This window comes from Plecotus auritus, assembly GCF_963455305.1.
Source record: "Plecotus auritus genome assembly, chromosome: 7".
In the NCBI taxonomy this organism is placed as follows: domain Eukaryota; kingdom Metazoa; phylum Chordata; class Mammalia; order Chiroptera; family Vespertilionidae; genus Plecotus; species Plecotus auritus.
This window is the reverse complement of record NC_137774.1, coordinates 60,659,400-60,678,888: the sequence shown is the minus strand read 5'-3', so window position 1 is coordinate 60,678,888 and position 19,489 is coordinate 60,659,400. Positions and strand designations below refer to the sequence as shown.

The window sequence follows — 19,489 nt, the reverse complement described above, 5'->3', positions numbered from 1 at the left end:
TTGTAAGTTTCAAGGTACCCCTCGCCTGGTATTGGGGTTAGCATGCAGGGTTTCAAGCTCCCCTTTGTCATTGACTGTTGATAATCTTGTCTTGGCAGATCTCAGGACTACTTGCAGGTAATAATAAGGCCCCTCTACTGCCTTAGTATCTATCTATCCTACCTAACAATCCAATTTCTCCTCTTTCCTTTTTAATCAGAGGTAGGCAAGAGTAGGAAGGAAAACATTCTATTTTCAAAGAATGTTTTTGCTTTATGTTCATGGACTCTAAATGATCTTGGTACAAATATCTTATTTTTGGTATAAAATTATTTTTGGTATAAAATTGGTGTGTGTGTGTGTGTGTGTGTGTGTGTGTGCATGGGAAGTATGCTTTGTTCCAGGCTTAATGCTTCTCTTACCCATAACTCAACTTAAAAATAAATCTCATGGTCTTCCAGCTGTCCCATCTAACAGCTCCATCATTTCTGGATGTTTCTGTTCAAACACTCAGAATTCTCAGGAATAGGTTGTCCCCACCTTGATGAATGCTGGTCTTATGTATTTCTATGAGAGAGAACATGAATTTCACCACATGTCTTCAGATTTGCACATGCTGGATTCACAGGCCACCCAGGTAAATCTATAAAGAAGGGACATATGGTCCTTTGGGGGGCTCTTTATTACATAAGCATATTTACACCAACATATACACATGCACAGGAATGCCCCTCTACCTATCCAGGTGTGCAGAGAGTGGCCTAAGAAGACATGCGCCTCGGGTTGGAACTGAATCTCATGGCACCTCCTTGTTGTCATCAAGTCCATTGTTCTCTAGGTTAGCAAAGGTCAGGAAGACTTGTTCCAGCGTTATCTGACTGACAGAATAATCTTCTAAATTGAATTGCTCTTTCGCTTCCTCCAAAATACCAAACACCTTCAAGGACAGAAAAGTGCCATCACCATTTGCTGTCCCTCCGGCCCCAACCCAAATGAGCCTCTCCTCCACTTCCAGCCGCTGGGAAGTTAAATGTTGGGGAAAAGGCACGGAGGGGAGATGAGGACATGGGAGGACATCATAACTGAGAACCTGAGAGGAAGCAGTTCTCTGTCCCCATTCTGTTGATGGACATGGACTAACAATGGGATTTAGGGAGCAGAAATTGAAACAATTAAAATCTAGGGTGTCTGAAAGGTAACCTGCAATCTCTACAGCCATTACACATGCCTGAATAGCAAATATTTCCCCCATCATTAGTGCTCTCTTAACATGTGATGTTAGAATGGCATGATTTCTACAGTCACCTTTGACCAGCTATTGTCCTTGCTGGGAATGTAGTAGTTAAGGATCCCTTGGTTCTCCTGCTTTAATTCACTACCTAAAAAAGTAAATATATTACACATAGGTGAGTAATCTTACAGATTTAATTTAAAATTGGCAAGATATTGCTACATTTATTTAGTTATATATAATAGAACTATTAATAGATGCCATTAAGACAAAAGGCGATATGATCAAATAGCCCACTCTCTTTGATTTATATGATATGGTTAATTCCTTTCAGCAGATTTGTTCCTAAAGAAATAGCCTTATTATGTGAAGTTTATAATAATTAAGGGTGGCTTACAGTCACACACACAAAAAATATCAGCTCACATGCACAGTGAATTAAATCAAGCCTTCAAAAATTCTAATGTTACTACTAGTAGACTTTATTTCTAAGCTTGGTGCTGAGCATATGTGCTGGGAGGATGTGCAGTCTGCTTGTGTGAGGAGGAAGAGTGTTGTACAGTGTGTTTGCTGGGGAAGAGAGCAGGACAAGGCCTCCTTGCTATGATTACACACCATGTGAAAGGGGCAATCATTCATGTACACCACTCACGTGAGGCTGTATTGTTTCTTATTGTTTCTTTTACAGGTAAGAAACCATTTCTAATTTAGAACTAACTAAGGTATTTACACTTAATGCATATTTTCAGATTATTGCAAATTGGATTAATTGGAATTAAAATGTGTTAAAGTAAAAAAAAATACATGTTTGCAATGATGTGTGTCTTTTCTTAAGAATGTTAACACATATATTGTTGCTGTGATCACATAAAGCTCTGTTTTTGCCTGTTGAAATACTTCAGGTAGCTTAATGAGTTATTCAAAGCAAACACTGATGAAACCACCTCATTTAGGTCAAGTAATAGTAACTCAGATAGTTCCATGTGCCACTTCCCAGCCTCTGGCCCATAAAAATAACCAATGCCATCATTGTCAGTACGGACCCTTCTTTTTATCTATGCATGTGCCCCTAAAACTTCAGGCCGAGGTTTCCTACTTTTGAACTTTATATGAATGGAATCATGTAGGATATCTTCTCTTTCTGCTTCTTTCACTCCATCTGTGAAAGATTCATTCATGTGGTTGCATCTTGCTATAATCCATTTATTTTCCTTTCTAAACTATAATCTGGCTTCTAAATATTCCACAATTTATTTCCATTTAGCCACTGAAACCATAAGAATATTAATCTCCAAAAGACTGCGGTCTTTTTCTGATGTTTCCTTGTCTGCTTTTGTTTGGAATGTATTCCTTTGTTTCCTTATTTTGCTTGTCTGTGCTTATTTCTATGTATTCGGAAAACAGTGACATCTTACATTCTTGAAGGAATGGCCTTGTGTAGGAGATAAACCTTATCATTCAACCTTGCCCTAGCTCTTGATTGTCTCTTCAGCCTTTGTTATTATTTTAGTAGCCTGATTTATTCTTTTTTTAAATACATTTTTATTGATTTCAGAGAGGAAGGGAGAGAGAGAGATAGAAACATCAGAGATGAGAGAGAATCATTGATCAGCTGCCTCCTGCATGCCCCCTACTGGGGATTGAACCCGCAACCTGGGCATGTGCCCTGACCAGGAATTGAACTGTGACCTCTGGTTCATAGGTTGATGCTCAACCACAGAGCACACTAGCCGGGCCTGATTTATTCTTGATAGGTCTCAGGTGATCCCAGCCAGCACCTAGTTCCAGGCTGGGTGGAAGCCAGATCCTCAGGCAGCAGCTTTTAAAATTGCAGTTACAGTCCGGTGGGTCTGCAATTATAAACACTGCTGACCTCTAAACCAGGAAATCTGGAAGTGACTCCTGGGTGACAGCTGCAAAAAAAATCAGCTCCAGATAGTGTATAAGTTCCTTTCTGGGAGAAACTAGTGAGCTGTGATGAGGCCCAAGGATGGCGTCCCCCTCCCTCATTCCCTAAGCACCTCTATAGCCTCCTGATGTGTGGCAAACCTGAAGCCTGACCTCAGATTTGAGCTCCAGGATAGCTAAAGGAGTCTTTTTCGTAGGCAGACTGGGGGTGTGTCTCAGTCTGCTGTCTGTGCAGTGCATTGGGTGTGGTCACCTGCCCTGGGTGTGGTCACCAGGCTAGGGGTCCAGGAACACAAGCTCCTCTGGTCACCAGGGCAATGTGATCAAGGGAGGTCCCTGTGTGGACTGAATTCCCAGATTTAGTGAGGCTGAAGAAAGGTGCCCACAGCCTTAATGATGCAGAGGAAGAGCACCCGAAGGGGGATATGCCTGGCCTGCACTCCCACCTGGGCTAGCGAGGGAGAGGGAGAGCACAAAAGTGGCAACTTTCAGCAACTTTCATTTACCCAAGAAAATCTCAACTGGCCCCTGATTCTCCAGTAGATGCTTTAAGATTAGCAAATAGTAAGAGTTCCTTCTTTTATACTGCAGCATAGTATTCCATTGTGTAGATGTACCACCATTTTTTTAGTCCACTCATCTGCTGGTGGGCACTTAGGCTGTTTCCAAATCTTAGCTATTGTAAATTGTGCTTCTGTGAACATAGGGGTACATATATCCTTTCTGATTGGTGTTTCTAATTTCTTGGGATATATTCCTAGAAGGGGGATCACTGGGTCAAATGGGAGTTCCATTTTTAATTTTTTGAGGAAACTCCATACTGTTCTCCACGTGGCCGCACCAGTCTGCATTCCCACCAGCAGTGCACGAGGGTTCCTTTTTCTCCACATCCTCGCCAGCACTTGTCGTTTGTTGATTTGTTGATGATAGCCATTCTGACAGGTGTGAGATGGTACCTCATTGTCATTTTGATTTGCATCTCTTGGATGATTAGTGACTTCAAGCATTTTTTCATATATCTTTTGGCCATCTGTATGTCCTCTTTCGAAAAGTGTCTATTTAGGTCCTTTGTCCATTTTTTGATTGGATTGTTTATCTTCCTTTAATTAAGTTGTATGACTTCTCAGTAAATTTTGGAGATTAAACCCTTATCTGAGATAGCTTTGGCAAATATGTTCTCCCATGCAGTGGGCTTTTTTATTGTTTTGATGATGGTTTTTTTTTGCTGTGCAGAAGCTTTTTATTTTTATGTAGTCCCATTTGTTTATTTTCTCCTTAGTTTCCATTGCCTTAGGAGCTGTATCTGTAAAGATATTGCTTCAACATATGTCTGATATTTTGCTGCCTATGGATTCTTCTAAAATTTTTATGGTTTCCCATCTTATGTTTAAGTCCTTTATCCATTTTGAGTTTATTTTGGTGTAAGTTGGGGTCTAGTTTCTTCTTTCTTTCTTTCTTTCTTTCTTTCTTTCTTTCTTTCTTTCTTTTTCTTTTTTTTTTTTGCATGCTTCTGTCCAATTTCCCCAACACCATTTATTGAAGAGACTGTCTTGACTCCATTGTATGCTCCTGCCTACTTTGTCAAATATTAATTGAGCATAATGGCTTGGGTCGATTTCTAGGTTCTCTGTTCTGTTCCATTCATTGGTCTATATGTGTTATGCCAGTACCAGGCAGTTTTGAGAACAGTGGCTTTGTAATACAGCTTGATATCTGGTAGTGATCCCACCAACTTTGCTCTCCTTTCTCAGGATTGCTGAGGCTATTTGGGGTCTTTTTTTATTCCAGATGAATTTTTGGAGAGTTTGTTCAAGGACTGTGAAATATGCTGTTAGTGTTTTAATGGGAATTGCATTGAATATGTAGATTGCTTTGGGTAGTATTGACATTTTAATGATGATTCTACCAATCCATGAACACAGCATATTCTTCCATTTGCTTATATCTTCCCCTATCTCTTTTTTCAATGTCCTGTAGTTTTCTGAGTACAGGTCTTTTACCTCCTTAGTTAAATTTATTCCTAGGTATCGTAATTTTTTTGTTGCAATGATAAATGGAATTTTTTTTTTTTTTAGTTTCTCTTTCTGTGAGTTCATTATTGTTGTATAAAAAAGCCATAGATTTCTGGGTGTTAATTTTGTATCCTGCTACTTTTCTGAATTCTTTTATTAAGTCTAATAGTTTTTTGATGGAGTGGTTTTTTTATGTACAATATCATGTCACCTGTGAATGATGACAGTTTTATTTCTTCTTTTCCAATTTGGATGCCTCTTATTTCTTCTTCTTGTCTGATCACTATAGCTAGCACTTCCAGTACTATGTGGAACAGGAGTGGTGAAAGTGGGCATCCCTGTCTTGTTCCTGTTTTTAGAGGAAATGGCTTTAGTTTTTGCCCATTGAGTATGATGTTGGCTGTAGAGCATTATGCTAAGCAAAATAAGCCAGTCAGAGAAAGATAAATGTCACATGATCTCACTCATTTGGGGAATATAATGAATATCATAAGCTGATGAACAAAAATAGAGCCAGAGGAAAAAAATATTTTAGAATATAATAGAAGTAATCCTGTTATTCCAGGTTTTTTTATATTTCCTTTAAGTTTTGTGAGATTATACTATGTTAGTATAGTTTTGGTAATATTATTATATTAAATTTTTTCTTAAAATATTAATGTTTATTGCATGTAATATTATTATATTTAAAATCATTTTTCTTGAAATGTTATAAAAATAAATAAAATAAAAAGGATAAATAAATAAATAAAGATATTTTAACTAAAAAAATAAAAGAGTACCTACCAAATAGAATTGTAATGGGTATAGTGGGTTCATATTGATAAAGCATTTAGTGCCTGACACATACTAAGTGCTATCCTAATATTAATGAAATGATAAATCTTCTTCATTAAGTTTCCAAGATAAAACTCTTGACACGTGATATGGTTGTACACAGAATGGACACATTTTTATGCTACTTTCCAAGTCTCATATCAGCAAGTGTAATCATTTTATGGTGTTAGAGGAATGTGAAGAAACCCACAGAGAAGGTGGTACAAAGGTGTAACCAGAACAGAAAGCCATAACAGAGGTACTATATGTTCCAAAGTCTACACTGACTCACATGTGGCCTTAAATATTTAAATCAATTAAAATAAAATAAATAAAAGTTAGGTTCCTTAGTTGCACTGGCCACATTTCAAGTGTTTGATAACCACAGGTGGCTAATGGCTATCACATTGCACAGCACGGATCTAGAACATTTCAATCATTGCAGAAAGTTCTATTGTACAATACTGATTCACATTTTTAAAGATGGTCCCATTTCATGGAATTCAACTTTTATTTCAACTAAGGCCATTTCTAAATGTATGATTTGTCAGGTTTTCTACAAAAAGAGGCTCACAAATTTAAAACATTTTTTGTAAGGTACACATCCTGATTTGGAGATTCATAAATGGCAGACCCATGAAACTCAAAGCACTGGGGGAAACTGAAGTCCTGCCCATAAAATAGGCACATAGCATCAGCCACTCCTTCCGAGTATGCTGTGATTGCTCTGTAAGGGTGACTATCTGAATGATGGGTAGAGATGTCCCTGGGAAAGTTCCAGGGTATATATTTGGCCAGATCTCTCTGGACACTGAACAAAGAACTTTTCTATTGGGAGAAAGGAGGCAAAAATTTAGGTGTCACTCAACTTTCCTTCAATATTTGTCTAAATGTTGATTATTACAATTGAAGTAGATGGAATTAAGAAATATACGTAGGAATCAAATATCCACTGGACGATTTGTGATGAGTTGATTTAGTTTTGCCAGCATTTTCCTGGTCCTTGTCTGCAGACACTATTTACCAGCCTCTTTTAATGGATTCTGTGTAGACTTGGATACTTCCTTCTAAACTATCTCTTGTCCACTTCGTAAAGTTCAGAGCTAAAGAAATCCTCCAGGAATTGTTATAGACACCTGGACTAGGCTGATTTCATTCTCCTATTGTGGTCATGGTTTTGGAGCTTATACTTGGAAAAATCCAATAGGCATCACTTTCCACCCATTGCATGATACCTTAGTAAGATAGATTTTTGTCTAGAACATGTTCTAGAATAAAGGGAGTGGCCACAGGAAGGCCACAGTCTATCATAGTGCCTAAAATTATATCATTATTAATAAAATATTTGATGCTATAGAACCTTATACTTGCATAAAGTGCATGTATTGCCCAACACTTTTACTCACATCATTTCACTTAATCCTCACAATAATCTTATGCTTAAAATAATTACCTACATTTTTACAGATAAAGAAACAAAGGCTGGCAAGGGAGAGAGAGTATAAGTCACTAGTTTAAAGACACCAATGAAGGTAGCAGATCTGAGACCTGAACACTTTAATTCCAAGGCCACACACACACACAAAAAAAAGATTAGCAAATAAATCTTCACACATAATCCACATACCTCTCAAACTGCTGCTTCCTTTGCACCAGGTCCTGGGACATGTTATCCCCCCAAAAGAAGTATCTCAGATCCCACAACCCCTCAACACCCACCCCCTAGGCATAAGCCTTATTTGTTTCCAATGTAAAATGTTCTGGAGGGCCTCGTTTCTTCAGTACAAGTCCCAAGGTTTGGAGTACTCAGTGTGGGCTCAAGCCTCTCGCTCCTCAGGGAGAAGCTCTGAGGCATGGAGATCCCTCCCTGTTGTGGAATCTCTGCACCAGGGGTGGTTGTGGTGAGACTATGTCTCTGCCTCTCCCACACATCTCAATGTGGCCCTTTTATTTCTTGTGTGGAAAAAGATTTTCAGCTAGTTTTTAGTCTTTTTCAGCAGAAATTGCTCCTTAAATAGCTGTAGATTTGGTCAGAATCTTCCATCTTGGACCCCAGAATACTTTCTTAGCTTTAGGATTTGTACTGTAGGGTTCCCTCTTCAGGGTGTTCTGGGGTGTATTAAGTCACATGACTTCTCAGTGTAGACCTTTCTCTGGTACTTTGTGCTATCTGTCTCAGTCCAAACCTAAATTAGGGATGCTCTTCTCGACAGAAGATCGCTGTGTATTCCTGCTTGGAATTACTGACCACTCATTAGAAGCCCCCTTCACATGGCCATCTCAGCATGAGCTCCCCAACCTGGAGGGCAAAGAGCTTCATCACTGATCCCAGTGCTGACAATGGTATTTGCTTCCAGGATTTGCATTTTCTTACAGCTCAGTTTCCTTTCTTTTACTTTTCTTCTTTTCCTGTTTTCTCTGTTGATTGTTAAAGAGTTTTCTGACTTTTGTTTCTGAGCCAGTTCTCAATTAAAGATATAGGTGTTTAATTGCTACAAATTTCTTGTTTTATTTCACCAGGATGGCTTTTAAGAGTACATAATCTTTCATATGGCAGAAACAAAATCATCTTATTTGTGCATTTAAAAAATACATGGTTACTTAATTTTCCTTGAGATTATGTAGAACCATTACTAAATATTCTCATTACTTTGGTCCCTTTAAAAACATATATTCTAGAAGACTGTTGTTTGTAATATTTATTTATTTTCTTTAAAAATAAATATTTAGGTATAGGTTCCATATTAATTTTTTTGATTCTGTCATATTTTAAGGATATTGTGAGGAAGGACTTGACAACAACCACCTTAGTGTTGAAACTGGGCCTCAAACCCACATTCCCATTAAAGAACACATTTTTGTGTCCACATTGTTGAGCATAGGTCTTGGGTCAGAGTTTAGTGTTTCTCCTTCAGGAAGAGCAAGTTGCTAGGACAGTTGACAGTAAAAGGTTTTCTGGTCACAGCTTCTCATTGTGGTAATTTAAAAATATTTGCTGAATGAATATATAAGTTAATGGACATATCAACATGCATGTGTCATAGGCACTTCATATTTCCTATGTCCAGCAGTGAGGAATTGTTTTCCCATATACCTGTTCTTCACATCTGCTCTACCATCCATTTTTTATCGATTTTCTGATCCCCGTTTTCACTGTGTAATTAATCATACTATTTCCCCTTGCCTAGAGATAAACTTCCAACTCCTCAGGCTGACACACAATGGGAACTTCTGTGGTATTTTGCTCAACCTAGAAAATTAGAAACTAAGATAAAAAATAGAATTATTAAGAGCCTTGCCATGCCCCTGTTTTATGTTTAGGAAACAGCAATAAAGGAGAGAAAGAGTTTCTATCTCTGGTATTGTACCATGTAGGCAGAGAGGCTTATTGATTTTAGCATACAGAAGCAGATCTGTTCTTTTTTAGAAAATATTTACTGTTGAAAGAATTACACATGGCCTCCCTTTCTCCCATAGACCCCTTCTACCCACCCCTGCCCCCTGCCAGCAGATCTGTTCTTGAAAGGAGAGAAAAGCTTATTGGTTCTTCTTTGTACTGTAATATGTCCTGGCTGAGACCAAAAGACCAGAGTTACGTGTTCAGCTGGAGGGAAAAAGCCTTCAAACTTTGCATGGATATTATATAAAAACTAGAGGCCTGGTGCATGAAATTCGTGCACTGGAGCAGGGGTCCCTCAGCCTGGCTTGTGCCCTCTCACAGTCCAGGACCCCTTGGGGGATGTCCGCCTGCTGGCTTGTGGCTTGATGGCCTTCTGCTGCTGCATGGCCTGCTGCTTGAGCTTCAGCAGTTGCTGTACCTGGGCCACCACAGTCTGTCCTGCAAACACCATCAAGTGGGTGAGTCAAATGCAGAGGCAGGCTCACCCTGAGTTCCCTGTGCTTCCCTGAGTCACTGATTTGTTCTGACTGACTGCCTTTTACAGAGAACGGCACCGGGATTGGGCCTAAGCCAGCAGTCGAACATCCCTCTTGCAGTCCAGGACCCCTTGGGGGGATGTAGCAGTGCACCAAGTGGCAGACAGCCAAAGAGGAGCCCGAATCGGGGCCGGGTGCTGTGCCACTCACACTCATCCCGGCCTGCTGTGCCTGTTGTTGCCGTTCGGTAGTGCTGCTGCAGAGTCGGAAGAGGCTCCTGCCATGGTAGCTGCACTCGCCAGCTGTGAGCCCAGCTTCTGGTTGAGCGGTACTCCCCTTGTGGGAGCACACTGACCACCAGGGGGCAGCTCCTGCTTTGAGCATCTGCCCCCTGGTGGTCAGTGTGCATCATAGCGACCAGTCATTCTGGACATTCTGCTGTAATGGTCGCTTAGGCCTATATATATATATATTCTAGTGGGCTGGTGCACAAAATTTGTGCACATTAAAAGGAAATTAATTAGAGGAAATATTTTAATATTGCTATTTGCCCTTACTCTATAATAGGAGTGTCAGAGATGAAAGAAAATTAGTAAAATGTATATGAAAATCTTCCTCCTGTCAGAGTCTGGGGCACTCCACAGGACCCAGAGTCAAGTCCCCGCCCACCCACATGCACCTCGAAATCATGCAAGACCTAGACCCAGCTGGTCCCACCCACATTGGGCAAGATCCAGACCCGGCCGGTCCCACCTCTGTCAAGCCCCACTGTGCGGGGGGGTGCAGCCTCAGGTCTCCGGCCCAGCACCAGGGCGGGGGGTGTGGCCTGAGGTCCTCTGTCAAGCCCTGCCAGGTGGGGGGCATGGCCTGAGGTACGCCCTTCAAGCCCCACTGGGTGGGGGGCACAGCCTGAGGTCCCCTGGCCCGGTGTTGGGTGGGGGGTGCAGCCTGAGTTCCCCCGTCAAGCCCCTCTGGGCTGGAGGCACAGCCTCAGGTCCCCTGGCCTGGTACCGGGGTGGGGAGTATGGCCTCAGGTCTCCCAGCCTGGTGCCAGGGCGGGGGGCATGGCCTGAGGTCCCCCGGCCTGGCACCACGGTGGGAAGGTGTGGCCTTAGGTTCCCCATCAAGCCCCACCAGGCAGGGGGCACAGCCTCAGGTCCCCCACCCTGGCTGGGTGCCACGCAGCCTCAGGTCCCTTCTGATTGCTCATTACGGCTCATTACAGGAACCCCACCTCTGCTGTGGGCACAGCCATCTTGTGTTATGGGAACCCTGCCTCTGCTTGTGGGCACAGCTATCTTGTGATGGCGTGATGGTCAATTTGCATATTACTGCTTTATTATATAGAATTATGATGATAATTATGACTTAGAGATATAATTTACATGAACAGAAAAAATCCAAATCTGTCTTATTAAAGTGATATAGGAATTTAGTGTGAACCCTTTTTCTGTGTGTGCAAAATTTCTTAGCATAACCAGCCATAAGAAGTTATAGAAACAACAATCCCAAAAGGAATTATATTGGTAATCCATAGGAAACAGTTATTGAAGACATAAAACATATGCATAGTGAGAACAACAAATATGATTTAATACATCTTGAACAAAATAGCCCAATCTAATTTACCTGGGAATGTCATTGTGATGAAATTTTTAAAATCATTTAATTTATCCTTTTGTGTATCAGTCTTGACCTTGACCTTTAGGATGTAAACATTGCCAAACTTGTTCTTGAGGTGCTGAGGACTGCCCAGACACACAAATTTTCCCTTCACCATGATGGCCAGCCTGGTACAGAAGGCATCGCATTCCTCCATTCTAGTAAAATAAGGTACCAGAATAATGTAAAATTGAAACATTCTCTGTTGAAGGGCCTTCTATAATTCAGGACTTGATGATTCTATTTCTGAAGGGAAGTGGAATTTGCCAATCATAAAGCTCATACTTGAGAAGTGGAAAATTTTCAAATAATGAGTATGAAACCCTCATATAGAACATATGAACTCCTTGTTCTCTCCCCACTCTTGGTTACGTAACTTAATGGATTCTTGACTCTTCCACTGATTAGGATTAATGAGGAACTCACATTCTCAAGCAAGTTTGCTGTCCAATATTCCTAGCCCCAAATAATTCTCTTGTACAACCACTACAATGCTTACCAACCCTCTTCTAAGCCTCCCAATGAGTCACACCTGTGGGAGGTTATAATAATGGTTTTTCCACTTTCACGTGCTTGTATCACAGCATCCCAGAGCAGACGTCGGGCTACTGGGTCCATGCCAGTTGATGGCTCATCCAGCAAAATGACTGTGGGTTTTCCCATCAGGGCAATAGCAGTACTCAGCCTACGTTTGTTCCCTCCACTTCATGGTCATAGAAGGAGAGAGAATGCAGGGAAAGGGGAGAATATATAAATCATTTGCTTATAGGATACTAACAGTTCAAATGTTGAGAGTCTCAGCAAGCACAAAACATGGATATCCACAGTGCTGGTTAAATGTGACTTCAATGAGGTAGCAGGCTCAAGTACTGATGTATATATCAATTATTTTTTTCATTTGAAATGGAAAGGAGTGACTGTTACGTAACTGATTTTAGCAGTATTATCACTGACATTTATTTACTAGTTCTTAGGGTGTTCTGATTTTCCAGGTACATAAATCCCACCATAATCTGTAGGGACACAAAGAACCTATGGCCACTAGGAAGAATAACATGCTCCCCTTTGATATTCAGAGGCTATGGTTCAATCATAACTAAGATTTTGAGTTTCATCTCTGTATAGGAAAGACATGGAACTACATTGACCTGTCTTATTACTGCATTTTAACCTAACAACTCATTATACAGTTTCACAATTAAATAACTGTGTGATAGAGGGAATTAGGTGATGCTGTAGGCATTTATTTCGAACATCAGAAGCACAGAGAAGCATCACAACATTAGCAGCCACAATGAAAAGATCAGTATATTGACTCACCTATAGGTTCTGATAATCCTGTCAGCATGGGACTCCAGTTGCAGTGAAGTCAACCATTTGCTCACATACAGCTGAATGTGGGACTCCGAGATTCCCCATAATCTGGCATACATGATCATTATTTCCCGACCAGTCATATATTCCAGCAAGGCATCAGACTGAGGACAATAGCCAACTCTTGACTTAACCTGATTATAAGAATTGCCTTGATAAGGACCCAAGTCATCAGTGCCACTGAGCATTTTTTAATGAGATAGAAGACCTTCAGTTCTCCAGGCTATGCTTCTAAGAGTAGTACCAAGAATTTTATTTTCTAAAGACTACTAAGTTATGACAAGTGGATCTATTGTCACAAATTAAAATAACAGATTTCCCAATTCAGTTTTAATAATCTGGAGGATGAAGAAGTTAGAAATAAAATCCTACAGCACTACTAAATTTGGAGCATTAGAATATAAGATTCTCCCATCATTAATGAAGAATTCCAAGGCACATAGCCACAAGGGATGTTCTTGCCCTGAAGAGGTTGCACAGTCGTTGTAGACCTTGTTTCATAGGAAGGTTGAACCGGAAGCAAGGCTTTCCCACTCCCATAAGCAGGATAATTCAATGAGCCACGTGAGCAGCCGCCAATGCAAAGAACAAACTTTTCAATTAACCAAGCCTTTTGTAGATTTGTCTTCAGATGTACATAGACTAGATATCCAGAGAAAAGATATGAATGTTAGTTTATTAAAATTAATTATTTAAACATTTTAAATAACTAAAATTCATAGCTTTTCTGTGGGATTTTGTTAATTCATTTATAGTGATCCTAGACTATTGGCAGAAATTAACTAAACCCTTTATTCTAGGTATGAAATTATTCTCTCATATAATTTTTGAACATAAATGAGCTATATGCAAAGATAAGTCAACAAACAAGGAAAAAAAATAACATGAATGCCAATACCAGAAACATTTGTAATAACTACAGGTATTGGGATTAGTAGATCAGATGAAAACAATGATAATACTTATTATATTTAAACTAGAGGCCAGGTACACAAAATTCGTACACGGGGGAGGGGAGTGTCCCTCAGCCCAGCCTGCACCCTCTCCAATCTGGGACCCCTTGAGGGATGTCTGACTGCCCAATGACAGTCGGATATCCCTCTCACAATCCAGGACTGCTGGCTCCCAACTACTCGCCTGCCTGCCTTCCTGATTGCCCCTAACAGCTTCTGCCTGCCAGCCTGATCACCCCCTAACCACTCCCCTGCCAGCCTGATTGATGCCTAACTGCTCCCCTGCCAGCCTGTTTGCCCCTAACTGCCCTCCCCTGCAGGCCTGGTCACCCCTAACTGCCCTCCCCTGCAGGCCTGGGTCCCTCCCAACTGCCTTTCCCTGCAGGCCTGGTCACCCCCAACTTCCCTCCTCTGCCAGCTTGGTCACCCCTAACTGCCCTCCCTTATAGGCCTGGTCCCTCCCAACTGCCCTCCCCTGCTGGCCATCTTGTGGCAGCCATCTTGTGTCCACATGGGTGCAGGATCTTTGACCACATGGGGGCAGCCATCTTGTGTCAACATGGGGGCAGCCATCTTGTGTGTTGGAGTGATGGTCAATCTGCATATTACTCTTTTATTAGATAGGATAGAGGCCTGGTGCATGGGTGGGGGCCAGCTGGTTTGCCCTGAAGGGTGTCCCGGATCAGGGTGGGGGTTCCCTTGGGGTGTGAGGCGGCCTGGGCGAGGGGCCTGTGGTGGTTTGCAGGGTGGCCACGCACCCTGGCGATCCAAATGGAGGCCCTGGGATCTGGGGTTTATTTATCTTCTACAACTGAAACTTTGTAGCCTGGAGCGGAGCCAAGCTTTCTGCTTGCTCCATGGCAGCAGCCATTTTTGGGGGGATTTATGTATCTTCTATAATTGAAACTTTGTAGCCTTAAGCGAGGCCTGGGCCGGCCATGGTGTGCGGAAAGCTTGGCTTCCTCCATCACCGGGGGCAATCCTAGCCTCCTGCTCTTTCCAGCTCCATGGCTGCTGCCATTTCTGTTTGGTTTTATGTATCTTCTATCATTGAAACTTTGTAGCCTTGAGTGGAGGCCTAGGCCGGCAAGGGCAGGCGGAAAGCTTGGCTTCCTCCATCACCGGGGAAACCCAAGCCTCCCTCCTGCTCTCTGTGGCCGTAGCCATCTTGGTTGGGTTTATTTGCATATTCGCTCCTGATTGGCTTGTGGGCGTGGCTTGTGGATGTAGCAGAGTGATGGTTATTTTGCATATTACTCTTTTATTAGATAGGATAAATTTTAAAAGTTTAGAACTATTTGATAAAAGAGGAAAGTATAAAGTTATTTAGACCTTTTAGAAATGAACCATATATATAAACATCTAGAAATGAAAAAAAAAGAGTCATGTTACAATTTTTGTGAATGGGTTGAATTTAGTTACAATGGAAGAAATTAATCTGCTGAAGATAGGTCATAAGAAAGTTCCTAGAATGCAGCACAAAAATAAAAAGTGGGGAAGGAATAAAGGAACATTGAAAGGTTAGGATGATAAACTAGAAATATCTCATCTGGATTATCAGAATTACAGCTGGACAGAAAGATGGGAACAAGAGAAATATGTGAAAACTAATAAAAATTATACAGAACTAATTTAACTAATTAATAAATTCAAGAATGCCAATAACTTCTAAGAGAATAAAAATTTAAAGATCCACATCTAAATACTTCATGTGGAAGCTTATGTAAAACAAAGAGAAAAATTATAAAGAGCCCACAGAGGAAAAAGATTATAATATAAAGTATGTCATACTGACAGCTGATTTCTTAAAAGTAGTGTGGAAGCTAGGAGATAGTGAAACAACATAATAATTTGCTCATTAAAAATAATAGCAGCCCTAGCTGGTTTTGCTCAGTGGATAGAACATTGGCCTGCAGACTGAAAGATCCAGGGTTTGATTCTGGTCAAGGGCACATGCCCAGGTTGCAGGCTCGATCCCCAGTAGTGGGCATGCAGGAGGCAGCCAATGGATGATTCTCTCTCATCATTGGTGTTTCTATCTCTCTCACCCTCTCCCATCCCCTCTGAAATCAATAAAAATATATTTTAAAAATAATAGTAATTGCAAACCTCAAATTCTATACACAGTGAAAATATATTTTGCCAGTGAGGGTGAATTAATGGCATTTGCAGAAAGAAAGTGAAAACAAATAATAAAAGGCTTTCCCCAGAGATTGAGATGGAGAAACTGTCTGCAATTGCCATTGTTATTCAATGCAGAGTATAGGCTCTAGCCCTTGCTGTAAACAAGGGAAACAAGCATAGGATTGGGAAGGAAAACAAACCTTTGCTATTTGCAGGTGGTCATGATTGTGTAAGTAAAGATTCTAATATAATTTATAAATAAATATTAGAATTAAGAGAATTTAGCAATTTTGTTGAACAAGTTCAGTATTTAAAAGTCCATTGTACTTCTATAGACCATCAATAAGGCATAAAAATAAAATTATTTAAGTTAATATTAAAACAAAATATATTGAAATATATTGTACACAATAACCTGAATTCTCTTATTAATGTAACATCCATACACAACTATTAAACTATTATTCTGAGGCATTTATTGAGAAACAAATTTATAAAAATGACATATGTACTATAAATATGTCAATCTTCTGGAATGCCCGCTCAAAATCTCAGTAAGTACATGCAAAGATAGGATATTTCCTCAACATATCTAAAATCTTAAAAGTTCAAGAATAACCAAAGTTAACATTGAAGAACAAACTTTTCACTATTAAATATTATGACTTTTTATAAGGCTACTATAATTAAGAAAGTGTAGTATTGGCTAAAGGGTAAAACAAATAAACCTATGAAAAACAAATAGTCAAGAAACTGACTTATATTTAGGTAACACTTGATAGTTGACAAAGTTGACATTGTAGAGGAGTTGGAGCAACAATAATCTCTCACCAAAATGTGCTGGGTCAACTGGTTATGTGTTAGAAAAAAGTGAATATTTACCCTTATGGACAGTATGCAGATGAGTTATAGATTTAAAGGTGAAAGGTAGGCCTTGTCTGTGGACCCACAGCCAGGACTCCTTCCTCCCCAGAGGCAGGCCCCTGTGAGTTCTGGAGCATGCTCCCCTCCCACTGGCCCAAAGCTTTAGCCCCGGGCACTGCAACCACGCCAGCAGCCACTGCCACAACTGCATAAGCAGCCATCATTGCCACAGCTGGAGGAGCAGCCGCTGCCCGCAAATGCCCAAGAAGCATCTTCCACCGCGACCACAAAAGCAGCCACATGAGCAGCCGCCAATGCAAAAGCCTGAGGAGCAGCCACATGAGGAGGCACCACCATGACTGCTCAAGCCAAGCCAGCAGTTTTAACCCCAGGCCTGGTCATCATGCAAAGAACTGTCAAGCACAATGCATCGACCCCAGGAGCCACGACCGTGCGACCTGCCGCCAAGCCCAAAAAATTGACCCAGGAGCCATAACTGTGTAACCCAATACTTAGATACTTTGGTGAGAACAAAAATGGGGACACAAAAAATAACCACCAAAGAAAAGGAGGAAGTGCCAGAAAAGGAACTAAATGAAACAGAGGCATGCGATATGTCAGAAAAAGAATTCAGCATAAGGCTCATATAGCTCATAAACCAGATGGATGAGAAAATCAACAACTTATGTAAGAATCAAGCGGAAATGAAAAAAAACACTGTGGGAGATTTCAACACTAGATTAGAAGAAGCAGAGAACTGAATTAGTGAATTAGAACACAGGGCAGCAAAACCCACCCGATATGAACGACAATTTGAAAAAAAAATTAAAAGACAGAAGGAGAGCCTAAGGGAACTTTGGGACAACTTGAAACAAAGCAACATATGTATAATAAGGTTGCCAGAATGACAAGAAGAAGAGTAAGGGTTAGAAAACCTATTTGAATAAATAATGTCAGAAAACTTCCCTGATTTGGGGAAGTAAAAAGTCACACAAGCATAGTGTCCCAAGCAAGATGAACCCAAAAAGACCCAAACCAAGACACACTGTAATTACAATGGTAAACATTAATGACAAAGAGAGAATCTTAAAGGCTGCAAGAGATACAGAATGTTACTCACAAGGGATCTCCCATTAGATTATCAAATAATTTCTCAACAGATCACATCACACAAGAAAGGAATGGAAAGAAGTATACAAAGTGATGCAAAGCAAGGGACTGAATCCAGGAATACTCTATCCAGCAAGGCTATCATTCAACATTGAAGGGAAAATCAGGAGCTTCACAGACAAAAAAAGGCTAAGGGAGTTTATCACTACCAAGCCAGCAATGCAAGAAATGCTAAAGGGATTATTGTAAAAAAAAAAAAAAAAAGAAAAAAAAAAGAAAGAAAGAAATTTAAATTTAAGTACCTATCAATAATAATTTTAAACGTAAATGGACTAAATGCTCCAATCAAAAGACATCAAGTGGCTCAATGGATAAGAAAACATGACCCATATATATGCTGCCTACAGGAGACCCACCTCAGAACAAGAGACTCACACAGACTGGAAGTGAAGGTATGGAAAAATATCTTTCAGGCAAATGGAAATGAAAAAAAAAAAAGGGTGGGGTAGCAATACTTATATCTGACAAAATAGACCTCTAAGTGAATGCCATAACAGAAGATAAGGAGGGCCACTTCATAATACTAAAGAGATCAATACATCAAGAGGATATAACTCTGGTAAACATATATGTACCCAATGCAGGAGCACCCAAATACATAATACATCTTCTGGAAGATGTCAAGGAAAGATTGACAGCAATACAATCATAGTAGGGGACTTTAATGCCCCATTAATATCACTGGATAAATCCTCTAGACAAAAAATCAGCAAAGAAACATCAATCCTAAATGACTCACAAGATCAAATGGACTTAATTGACATCTTCAGAACAGCTTCACCCAAAGCTACAGAATATACATTCTTCTCAAGTGCACATGGAACATTTTCAAAGATAGAACGAACACCTATTGGGTCACAGGCAAAGTCTCTCCAAATACAAGAAGATTGAAATCATATCAAGCATCTTCTCATACCACAATGGCACAATATTAGAAATAAACTACAATAAAAACAATAAAATGAATCCAAATACTTGGATGCTGAGTAGTATGCTATTAAACAGTAATTGGGTTACCAAAGAGATCAAAGAAGAAATTTAAAACACCCTGGAAATGAATGAAAATGAAAACACAACAATCCAAAATCTGTGGGACACAATGAAAGCAGTACTGAGAGGGAAGTTCATAGCATTACAGGTCTATCTCAAAAAACAAGAAAAACTAGTAATAAATGATCTAATGCTACAACTTAAAGAATTAGAAAGAGAGCAACAAGAAAAGCCCAGAGTGAGCAGCCTACAAAAGATCGATGAAACCAAGAGCTGGATCTTTGAAAGTATAAATAAGATTGATGAACCTCTAGCCAGGTTCACCAAGAAGCAAAGAGAGAGGGTCCAAATAAACAAGATCAGAAATGAAAGAGGCAAAATAACAGCAGACACCACAGATATACAAGGGATTGTAAAAAAAAATACTATGAACAACTTTATTCCAACAAACTAAACAACCTGGAGGAAATGGACATATTCTAGAAAAATACGACCTTCCAAAACTCATTCAGAAAAAAAATTAAAAAAAT

The 19,489-nt window shown here is 40.2% G+C and overlaps 1 protein-coding gene across 1 annotated transcript in view; it reads right to left on the bottom strand.

Annotated features, from left to right (window-relative positions):
* Positions 1-775: 775 nt before the first annotated feature.
* LOC308252651 (phospholipid-transporting ATPase ABCA3-like) overlaps positions 776-19,489 on the bottom strand; it is a gene marked incomplete at both ends in the record, with an annotated part of 346,909 nt that continues 328,195 nt past the window's right edge. Inside the window, 5 exon segments of the mRNA XM_080677416.1 lie at positions 776-916; positions 1,285-1,358; positions 11,452-11,642; positions 12,017-12,187; positions 12,805-12,992. Of these exon segments, the coding sequence (XP_080533542.1) occupies positions 776-916; positions 1,285-1,358; positions 11,452-11,642; positions 12,017-12,187; positions 12,805-12,992 (765 nt within the window).